The 11907-nt window shown below is 36.9% G+C and overlaps 1 protein-coding gene across 8 annotated transcripts in view; it reads right to left on the bottom strand.

Annotated features, from left to right (window-relative positions):
* The window catches only part of RNF170 (ring finger protein 170), a 29685-nt gene that overhangs the window by 9741 nt on the left and 8037 nt on the right, over positions 1-11907 (bottom strand). For all 8 annotated transcript variants that reach the window (XM_044750776.2, XM_070499991.1, XM_070499994.1 and 5 more), the window contains 3 exons: positions 6714-6789; positions 4130-4238; positions 11-84 (listed from right to left, as the gene is read on the bottom strand). In XM_044750776.2, coding sequence (XP_044606711.1) covers positions 11-84; positions 4130-4238; positions 6714-6789 — 259 coding nt within the window. The remainder of the gene's footprint in view (positions 1-10; positions 85-4129; positions 4239-6713; positions 6790-11907) is intronic.

Here is an 11907-nt window from a genome sequence, read left to right as displayed (position 1 = left end):
CAAACATTACCGTTTGTCTACAGATTGGACAACTGATTGCCCCCAGCCATGAACCATATCGCCAGTACGCAATAATGCAGGTACCTAATGGGAAAAAAACCCCATCAATAGGGATGTTTTAAAGTCCATGTATCCTGAGAAACTTTCAAATATGTGAAATATTTTAACAGTACCACCTTATTTTAAAATATTTTTTACTTCATCCAACCCTTCAAATTCAAATCTAAAAACAACTCCCAGCCACTGAAAAATATTTTTATTTAAACTACCAGCTAAGATACAGACATTTTTACACAATCAAAAGCAAGCATGCATCAACTCCTTCAAATGCTATGAGGCTTAATAGAAAATACTGCATTTCCTATGTAAAATAAATAAAACACTAATTAAACATCATTGTAAATATGACAACCAACAAATCACAGCATAGGTTTTCTGTTCCAAATTTGGTATGTATGTTACAAAAATAGAACTATTTTTCTAAGAGTTTAGAAAGCCAAGTTACTTAAGTATGAATAATAGTAATGAAGTAGTACAAGCAAGGAACCAAAGGATACAAAGAGTAATGCTCTCTGCCCTGATGAAGTTCATAATCCACTTCAATAATGGAATCAACGTTAGACTGGATGGATTTGACTCTTCTGCTTGAAGGTGTTCATGAGCAGCAAAACAGCTAAAAGCAACCTAAAGGAAGAGTTTGCAGACCTTGAAAAGTGGCAGGTGAGCAAGAGTTCAGACCAGGAACAAATGAATTTTTAAATACTGTGTGATGTTTAAGGGGCCAATTCGTTTTCTTCTCTGCAGGACACCTGTTTCTGGGGCCATCCAGGTCCCAGTGTGAATCTGAACCAAGTGCTTCTGTCTCCCTTCTACCCCCAGGGTCTTCTCTCTAGTGTTACTCTTGCCTGAGCAACCTAGCTTAGCCCTCCTGTGTTCCCTATGCTGATTCTTCCAGATCAAATAAATGTCCTGAATTCAGAAGAAGCAGTGACAATCAAATTGAAGAGACCCAGGTGACATACTTAAATCAATCAGAAGGTATTAAATCTTGAACCGTGTAATACTAAGTAAGTACAAAAGGAGTGCAGAGAGGGAGGATTCTCTGGGATGCATTAGAGTAACCTGTAGAGGAGAAAGGATCTGAACTGAACTTTGTAGAAGTAAGACTTAGGCAGAAAACAGGAGGGAGGACGCTCCAGGGTTTATGAATAGCAAGAGCAACACCAAGGCAGAAATAAATGGTGTGTGGAGGCCGGTGAGCAAACCCGAGGCTGAGCACAGGCCGTCCAAACAGGACCCCACAGTGACTGTGGGGAGAAACCGGCTCGACAGTGTAAAAGCCAAACAATCCCTATTTGATCTCTTCTCCTCCTTTCAGAGGGCTCTGTTAATTAGATAATTTTTTTTTTAAAGATTTTATTTTTTTCCTTTTTCTCCCCAAAGCCCCCCGGTACATAGTTGTATATTCTTCGTTGTGGGTCCTTCCACTTGTGGCATGTGGGACGCTGCCTCAGCGTGGTTTGATGAGCAGTGCCATGTCCGCGCCCAGGATTCGAACCAACGAAACACTGGGCCGCCTGCAGCGGAGCGCACGAACTTAACCACTCGGCCACAGGGCCAGCCCCTGGATAATATTTTTTAAGTACTTTGAGCAATCTAATTTCACATAGAAACTATATGAAAGCAAAATTTGTATCTGATAGTAGTATTATTACATCTGTAATGATGCCTTAGATTTAGCTTCTCACCCAAAAGTTCAGTGTGTTTTGACATATATTAAGTGTTTCAATCTCACATCTCTTCTCTACAAATTAGGGTATAAGTGTCCTTGTTTTGCAAGTCACGTAAGGGACGCTTGCCTGCACTGAAAAGCTATGGTCCAGCAAATGGGACACTTCAGCTCAGACACATCTGCAATGACACGCTTTCCCCTTCTCTTTAAAAAGACAGATCCACTTAAATAAGATGCTGGGAAAGATGACTCAATGACTTTAATCTGGGGCACAATCTCTCTAAATCTGTGTATTTGTAAAATGGGAATAAGACCTCATACGACTGCTGGAGAATCAAATAACATAAGGTGAGTTACGAATGCAAGTAAGATGAAGTCTGTTGCTGCTATTCTTAACTCACCGTAAAGGAGCGGAGTGGTAGTTCCCCGTACAGAAACAACGCTAAAGTACTCCTGATGCACGTGGCATCAATGGACTTGAGCTACTATTCAAAGAAGCACATTTCTGTTTGAGAAGCTGAATAGTGTTTTTTAACCTGTGAACCTACAGACAGTAAATCAAAGTGTCTACCAAGTAGAGCAGGATATCAGAAGCAATCTACCCTATTACCTCAGACCCAGAGGTAAAAGCAAGAACACAGTCCAGCCATCTTTCATCTGACCGGGTTATCCACTCAGTGAATTACCTAACCCTCGATTGGCAAACAGAGTTCATCTTGCCTGCCAGGCCTCACTGATTCCTAACACCTGCCTGCAGTGCTGCATGACGATGGTTGAGGCCACATCCAGACTCAGAAATAGAGCATCAAAGTGATGAGGAGTATCTACCAGAGAGGGGGAAAGGTGTCTGCTTTCTCTGATAGCCATTTAATTTTCCCAGTCTCATCTTCATTATTTTTGCTGCTCATTAACATTTCTAGCAGATAATTAAAGACAGACACTGAAATAGTGTTTTATAATTTGTTAGCTACTTAGGCAAAAACCTTAGGGAAGAGGTTGAAATTAATGGATGAGGTAATAATGGGATTTGTCAGTACCTATTAAATGAGCACAAGGTATAGGAAACCCTGCATTGCATGGTATGGATTTCAAATACTTACGTCATCCCCAACAGCATAAATAATAACATTACATACTTAAGAATTCTATATAGTGAATCTTAGACAAAAGATACAGAGAAAGCAATTTATAGGATCATTCTGTTCTATAGTTTAAATTAGTCTTTATATGGAAATTGGGTACATTTGGGGAGCAATTAGAACCCTATCTTGAATACAGCTATTCAAACAGAAGAAATACTACCAATAAAAAAGTATTTTTCGTGACTGGCTAAATCTTAAGTAGAGAGTAGTTGTATAAGCCACCAATCACATCGTCGAATTGAGCATATGGTTTGAAGTTAGATCTAGTTTTAAAACCTGGCTATGTCCCTTAGCAGCTGGGTTACCCTTGGTAAAACTTCTTAACATCTCTGAGCCTTGGTTTCCTCATCTGTAGGGCTAGATGAGATGAAGTATGTTAAGTGTCCAGCACATAGTAGGTTTGTAATCACTGACTCTCCCCAATCTTGTATGACCGTAACAAGCAATGACTATATGGTATCTCGTTATTCTCCACAAACTCTTTCCAGAGGGTCAGGAAAAAATGCCCAGGAGTAGAAGGCACCCCTTACTGATACTAAGTAAGTGTGACCACAACATTCCCTTCTGTTTTTTAAAAGATTTTATTTTTCCTTCTTCTTCCCAAAGCCCCCCAGCACATAGTTGTATATTTTTAGCTGTGGGTCCTTCTAGTTGTGGCAGGTGGGACGCCGCCTCAGCATGGCCTGATGAGCGGTGCCATGTCCGTGTCCAGGATCCGAACCGGTAAAACCCTAGGCCGCTGGAGTGGAGTGTGTGAACTTAACCACTTGGCCACAGGGCCGGCCCCACAACATTGCCTTCTTGTCCCACTACATGCTCTAGGTTTTCTCATTCTCCCTCATCAGACCTCTTGGGGCCACAAAGAAAGAGAGGCTAAGAACTTTTGTACTGACTCAGAGTCAAAAAGAGGCAGCAGAGCTAAAGGAAGTTCTTTGAGAGAAGCTTCCTGCCTTGGGAAGGAAGAATAATCAACGAAACCACCAAAGAGTGATGAACAAGGAGGGATTATTGATGTGCTTGAATTACCATTCAAAGAAACACATTTCTGTTTATCAAGAAACTGAATAACTAGTGTTTTAAATTTCTGAACCCACAGACACTAAATAAAAGTGGCTGACAAGTAGAACAGGCTATCAGAACCCATCTACCCTGCTCACGAAATACAAATGTGACAAAGAGAAAAATTAGGAATCCAGCCTGTGTACAAACATGGTCTAAATCGTCACGTTTACCAAGTATAGCACTGTTTGCTTACCACAAAAGAGATGTCCACAGTTTGTTTCAACAGGGAAGGAGGCCTGATGTAAGCAGATTGGACAGTACATGTCAGTGTAAAACTGGTGTCGAGTGGCAGCTGGCGCATCCTGATGAGAAAATACGTACATATATATACACATATGACACACAGAGGCTTTTCAAAATTATCTTTCTGTTAAATTATACTTAAGAATACCGTCAATACTGTGTAATCCTCACCAACTTTTAGATGTGCCACAGTTTGAGGTCTTATAAATTTGATAAAGTATGAGGCTATATTGTTGTTTTATTTAAACTGCACGGTCTCTATCCTCCTTCCTGAACACAATTTAAAGATAAAAACCTAGAGGAACTCAGGAGTTTCTCTTTTACTCCATTAGAATAAGTTATTCTGAGTAACAAAAGGCTGAGCTAATGCGTAAGCTACAGATTATCAAATTTTAATGTTTCTCAGTTATATCACTATTGTGATTGTAACAGGAATGTTGAATAGAATCACCAGTACGAGAAGCATCAGATATCAAAGAACCCACTAGAATGTGAGTGCTATGAGGACAAGGACTTCATTTGTAGGACTCATTGAGTAATACACTAGGAACTAGAGAATTATCTAGTACTAGTACCTAATATGTATCTCGTTTACTTAACAAAACCTGTTGTTTGTTTTGCTGTTTTTTGGTGAGGAAGATTGGCCCTGAGCTAACATCCAAGCCAATCTTCCTCTTTTTGCTTGAAGAAGATTGTCCCTGAGCGAACATCTGTGCCAATCTTCCTCTATTTTGTATATGGGATGCCACCACAGCATGGCTTGATGAGAGGTGTGTAGATCCACGCCTGGGACTGAACCTGAGAACCCTGGGCTGCCGAAGTGGAGCATGCGAACTTAACCACTACGCCACCAGGCCAGCCCCACAAAACTTGTTTGTATAGCACCCAGCACACATCTTATAAACAAAGTAGCTGGCATTAAAAATATCAAATTATCAAAAAAAGTATCAAATTGCTAAATATGAGCTATTCTTAATTGCAAACTAAATCAAAGATTTTTATCACCCCAAATTAATAAACCATAACTAAAATCCCCTGTCCTGAAACAGTCCTAAAATACTAGAATATTCTATAAGCCAAAGTCACACCTTGATATTATAGTCTTTTATGTCATTTTTAATGGTGCAGAAAAGAAAAACATACATCACTTAATGTCCCCTTCTCTACCTTTTCTCTTCATTATTCTTTTTTGGAAATTAATTTACAAAAAACCAATTACCAGTGCTGTCCAAGAGAACTTTATGCAATAATGGAGATCTTTATCTGTGCTGTCCAATACAGTAGCCACTAGCCACGTGTGGCTATTGAGTACTTGAAATGTGGCTTATGTGACTAAAGTACTGAATTTTTTATTTTACTTAGTTTTATTTAATTTAAAATTAAGTAGCCACGTGTGGCTAGTACCTAGCATATAGGACAGCGCAGAATAGGCTAAGTTACTAGCTTTATTCAAATGAGAACTATATGTCATGCCTGAGGAAGGTGTGAGGCAGATGAATGGGAGAGAGGTACAAAGAACTCTGGAAGATCCAGCTCCATCTGAGACTCCTATATAGCTAGATCTATTCAGGTAATCCTAGTGCGAATTTACTCAAATCTTAGTGATCTACTATTTTAAATGGGGATAATAATAGTAGCCTTACTTATCACGTTTGAAGATTAAACAAGATAGTTGTATGTGAAATGACTTTGTAAATTATAAAACACTATCCCAGCATGAATTATTGATAACAACAGCTCTGGAACAGAGTACTACTAAGACACTTAAACTATTTTTTTGCATCAATGAATTTAAGTTCTATGAAGGCAGGAATTCTTGTTTGTTTAGTTCATGATTGAATTCCCAATATCTACAACAGTGTCTGGCATATGACAAATGTTAAAGAAATATTCGGTGAATGGCTAAATTATAAAACGATCTTTGGAATTAGTTTGATTGGTGGCTAGGAAATTAATTTTTAATTTTTGTTTTTTGATGTTTGCTATCTTGGCATGAAGGTGTACAATATCCTACTTAATCCAGCCTTCATAAAATATACTACATTTCTGGTTGTAGAGAGTCCATCTAGTTAAAAGCAAAGAAGAGGCAGAGAAGAAAAGTTTTCTTCTTTGCCTAACTAGTTTTGTTAACTTCTGACCACTGAAGCAAAAGAAAAGAAAAAAAAAGCTACCCCTCATGATTATTGCCTTGTAGGTCTTAGGGGAATACATATTAGAAAGACTGGTTCTACCACATTTCAAGAAAGCCAGTTAGACAGTGATTATTTCCTCGCAAGTCAATAATAAGAAAACTGCTATCTTTTAAGGCATGTTAGAAAAAACAACACCTGAAAACATCTGAATAGATTGTCTAGTCATTTGCCTAATCTAAAAATATAGAATCAATAGAATAATTTAAGGTAACTTGCAAAGCAGGAAAGAAGCCCATGTTTCCAAAAAGTAATTTATTAATATTTCATCACAATTTCAGAGGAAAGGGGAGTAATAACATCTACTCCTCACACAAATGCGGATGCTGATATGACAACAGTTACCTGTTCTGATTGAAGCTGCTCCCGAAGCACCCTCACTAACTCTTGGTTTTCTGGGTGAATGTTTTGATGTGCGTTTCTGTTGAATAAAATAGAATAAACTTTAAATATAAAATATTGTCAGATGAATCCGTTTTCTTTAAAGGTCTAATTTTCAACCTAGAACCACTAGTAACTTAATAGATGTAAATGATGGTATACAGCTATACTCTAGTACCAGGACTGAACATTCCAGGCTGTTCTGAGATCACTGATGATCCGCTCGTTTCAGGTTTAACTGGTAAATGATGAAATCCAGAGGCCTAATACCTTGGGGATTTAATGTACTTGCAGGCTTACAAATAATATAAAGAACAATTAACATATTTATTTTGTAAAATTCCTTCACAATAAGCAGCTATATAATTCTCTATATTATTATGCATTTGACCACTTTTCCATATCTAATTGGGTCTTTCTCCCAACTTTTCATCTATGAGGGGAGGGGGACAGAGAAAAACAAAAACTAAAATTATGTAATATAGGAAAGCCAAAACCTAACATTCCACTAGTATCTTTTTTTTCTTTTTTTGCTGAGGAAGATTTGCCCTGAGCTAACATCCATTGCCAAGCTTCCTCTTTTTTTTGCTTGAGGAAGATTAGCCCTGAGTTAACACCTGTGCCAGTCTTCCTCTATTATGTATGTAGGTCACCACCGCAGCATGGCTGATGAGTGGTAATAAGTCCACACCGTGGATCTGAACCCATGAACCCAGGCCACCAAAGCAGAGTGCATCAAACTTAAGGCCATGGCGTATCTTAACATTAACAATTTAAATGGAGAATCAAAGGTAAGCAGTTAGTGGCTGATATAAGAGGATGGCATAAGACATGTGAGTACTGAAATTAGGAGTGATAGCTAGGTTGGTATAGAGAGGGTGAGTCAGCTTAATTTCATTTGGCTGTATAAGTTTTTCTAAACTTAAAACTCTTTAAGAGCAATAATCTTAAGTCCACACAATCCGAATGTTACTCTATAGAAGAGCCTTTACTCTCTGGATGAACCAGTATCCAATAGAGATAAGAACCGAAATCAATATTCTAATGGGATAGGGAAAATTAAAGAAATCCAAAACAATTTAAAGTCAAATATGTAATCAGAAGCTCAATATAAATACAATGAAACTATGTGAACTCTGTTTAAACACCTCTAATTTTGGTGGGTTATTTATTTTAAAATGTTACGTTCTTGTGACTGAATAAATGACCTATGAAAGAAAGCTACTCTGTGGTGAAATTAGTCTATCAAGGAACAGCTCAGGAACCATCTCACTTAAATACCAGTAAATAATTCTCCATTCTTTACAGCGGAAAACTATTCCCTTTTCAGTGGCAAAAGATAATCATGACTTTTCAGAGTATAGATATAAACCATGTGACTGGCAGGTCTTTCTTTTGGTTTCTTTCCATAAAAGAGAAGACACGCCATTCTTAAATCTGGTAGTAGAATATTAGAAAAGTCAAAGTACAGCCAAAGAATAAGAACAAACAGCCCAAGATGCTGAACATGACCTGTAGCTCAGGTAATTAAACGCGATTGGCAAACTGTGAGTAAAGAACCAAAAATCTAGAAAACAATGGGATAATTAAGATAGACTGAAAACTAGATTAGAAGATCTGGAACATATAATCACCTTAGCTATGAGAAAATGACAGGGCATTTGACACGAAGCAGGTCTAAAGTAAGATGCCAAGGAAAACAGTGGCTCTTATACAGAACTGAAGTACATTTGTTGTGATTATTATATTTACGAACAATTTATGGTCCTTCTTTGTTCTTTGAAAGAAGAAACCAAAACTATCAAACCAGTTAAGTTATATGGGGCCCTGGAAAGGAGCCAGGAACCTCAAATATGAGGAAAGAAATGATATCCAAACCCTGGGTCAAGAAAGGAAGTTTGAATCAAAGTTTACAAATGTGCAAGTATGTGGTTTATGGGTTAAACTGCACACCAGTTTAAACTGCATACCAGACTGGCTTCTGGTATGTCAACAAATGGCAGCTATTTACTAATAGCTTAAGAAGGGAGAACAAATAATAAAGATTTAAAAAGAAGTTAATCATAACTACAGAACATTGCTGAAAGAAATTAAAGACAAATAAATGGAAAGACATCCTGTGTTCACATAGTGGAAGAGAATATTCTTAAGATGTCAATACCACCCAAAGTGCTCTGTCTACAGATTCAATGCAATCCCTATCAAGATCCCAACAGCATTCTTTGCAGAAACAGGAAAACCCATCCTAAAATTTACATGGTATCTCAAAGGATCCCAAATAGCCAAGATCATCTTGAAAAAGAAGAACAAAGTTTTAGGACACACACTTCCTGATTTCAAAACTACTACTACAAAGCTATAGCAATCAAAATAGTGGGGTACTGGCATAAGGACAAACATATAAACCAATAGAATACAACACAGAGACCAGAAATAAACTCACATATGTAGTCAATTGATTTTTGACAAGGTTGTCAAGACCCTTCAATGGGGTAAGGAGAATCTTTTCAACAAATAGTGCTGGGAAAACTGGATATCCATATGCAAAAGAAAGAATTTGGATCCTTACCTCACATCATATACAAAAATTAACTCAAAAGGGATCAAAGACCCAAACTTAAGAGCTAAAAGTATAAAATCTTAGAAGAAAACAAAGGAGAAAATCTTTATGACCTAGATTCAGCAATGATTTCTTTAATGACACCAAAAACACAGCAACAACAACAAAAATAGATAAACTGGACTTCATAAAAATTAAAAACTTAAAAAAAAAACCACTGTGCCCAAGCCAGTTTGCAAAAATAAAAACTTTTGTGCATCAATATAAAGAATATATAAAGAACTCTTATAACTCAGAAAACCAAACAACTCAATTCAAAGATGGGCAAAGGACTTGACTAGACATTTCTCAAAAGAAGGCATACAAACGGCCAATAAGCATATGAAATGATGCTCAACATCATTAGTCATTAGTGAAATGCAAATCAAAACCACGAGATATCACTTCATATCCATTAGGATGACTCTTATCAAAAAAACAGAAAGTAGCAAGTTTGGACAAGAATGTAGAGAAACTAGAATCCTCATGCATTGCCAATGGGAATGTAACATGGGGTAGCCACTGTGAAAAACACATTGGAGGATCCTTAAAAGTTAAACATAGAATTACCATATGATCTAACAATTCCAATTGAAAGTAGGGCTCAAACAGATACTTGTACACCAATGCTCATTAGCAGCATCATTCAGAATAGCCAAAAGATGGAACAACCCAAATGTCCATCAACAGATGACTGGATAAACAAAATGTGGTATACGTATACAATGGAATACTATTCAGCCATAAAAAGGGATGAAATTTTGATACATGCTAGAACACAGATGGACCTTGAAACATTATACTAAGTGAAATAAGCCAGACACAAATGGACAAATATTGTATGATTCTACGTTATGAGTTATCTACAATAGGCTAATTCATTGAGACAGACAGTAGAATAAAGGTTTCCAGGGGATAGGGGAGGAGTAATAGGGAGTTACTGTTTAATTGGTACAGTTTCTGTTTGGGATGATAAGAACGTTTTGGAAATAGATAATGGTGATGGTTATACAACACTGTGAATGTACTTAATGCCACTGAATTGCATACTTAAAATGGTAAATTTTATGTTATGTATATTATTACCACAATACAAAAAAGAATTAATTATAATGACTAAAAATATCAAAGAAATTACAGAAAAGAGATAGAAGGTTCCTTTGCTTGAATTTTAAACTGCATGCTATCCCTCCCCCAACTCATCCCTAATTGATTATTTCAGTTGAAGTAACAGGATTACAAATGTCAACTGAATTTTAATCTGAAGAGAGGGACAGGAACTTAAACTGACCTCCCACCCAATCATTTGACAGATTCACGACACTGTCCAAGTAATGGGGAGCACCTTATATAATTTGAAAAGCTATTTCCTAGGGTAAGCCCAAATCTCATTATTTATCTTTACCTATTGGCCCTGGTTCTACCCATGAAGCTACACAGAATAAATCTAATTCTGCTTCAATAAAACAAGCCCTCATCATATTAAGACAGTTTTTATTTGTCTTTTTCCCTAAGCGATATTATCCCCAGTTCCTTGAAGCATTTTTGTATATTTGTTTTGGTAGCTTTACCCATTGTGATAACCTCCCCTGAGTGTTTTCCAGTTTAAAATTCTTGACCCAAACTGAATACAATCCAGAGGTGACCTTTATTTGGGGATTTTGATTAACGCAGCCTAATGCTGTTAAGTCTAGCGTCTACAACACACAGTCGGTTATTAAACAGAAACTTTCAGTGTGGGCTTCACATCATTCCCATCTGGGGGAAAAGACTTTTATTAAACAAGTAATAAATATCCATGGTAGAGAAATTAGAAAAGCAAATAATTGAAAAGAAAAACATTTTAAAATAAAATTCATCTTATAAAAAAATACTTTTTAAACAAAATGAGTTACTTGATTTATGGTTTTGTGATGTGTCTCTCAACAATTTATCACAGAGAGTTTCATATGACAATAAAGTCCTATCTGCATCCCATTCTTAATAGGTAAAGAGCAGATACTTTATTTGTATTTGCCTAGTCATGACCCATTTTTTATTTTATAATTATTGAGATATAATTCACCTACCATACAATTTACCCATTTAGAATGTTCAATTCAATGGTTTCACAGATATGTCCAACTATCACCACAGTCGATTTTAAAACATTTTCATCACCTCAGAAAGAAACCGTATATCCTTTAGTTCTCACCTCCTATACCCCGCCCGACCTTCCATTTCAGTCCTAAGCAATCACTAATCTACTTTCCACCTTTATAGATTTCCTTATTGTTGACAGTCATATGAACAGATTCATATGTGGCTTAGTGTCTGGTTTATTTCAATTCGCATGTTCTTCAAGTGTCATCCATGATCAGTATGGCATTCCTTTTTATAGGTGAATAATATTCCATTGTATGGATATACCACATTTTGTTTATCCATTCATCTACTGATGGATATTTGGGTTGTTTTTGCTTTTTGGCTATTATGAATAATGCTGCTATGAGCATTCCTGTTCAAGTTTGTGTGTAGAGATAAGTTTTCATTTCTCATGGGTATGTATACCTAGGAATG

Source organism: Equus asinus, chromosome 27 (genome assembly GCF_041296235.1).
Source record: "Equus asinus isolate D_3611 breed Donkey chromosome 27, EquAss-T2T_v2, whole genome shotgun sequence".
Taxonomy (NCBI): Eukaryota; Metazoa; Chordata; class Mammalia; order Perissodactyla; family Equidae; genus Equus; species Equus asinus.
The sequence above is the reverse complement of the archived record's forward strand: the minus strand, read 5'-3'. Positions and strand labels throughout refer to the sequence as shown.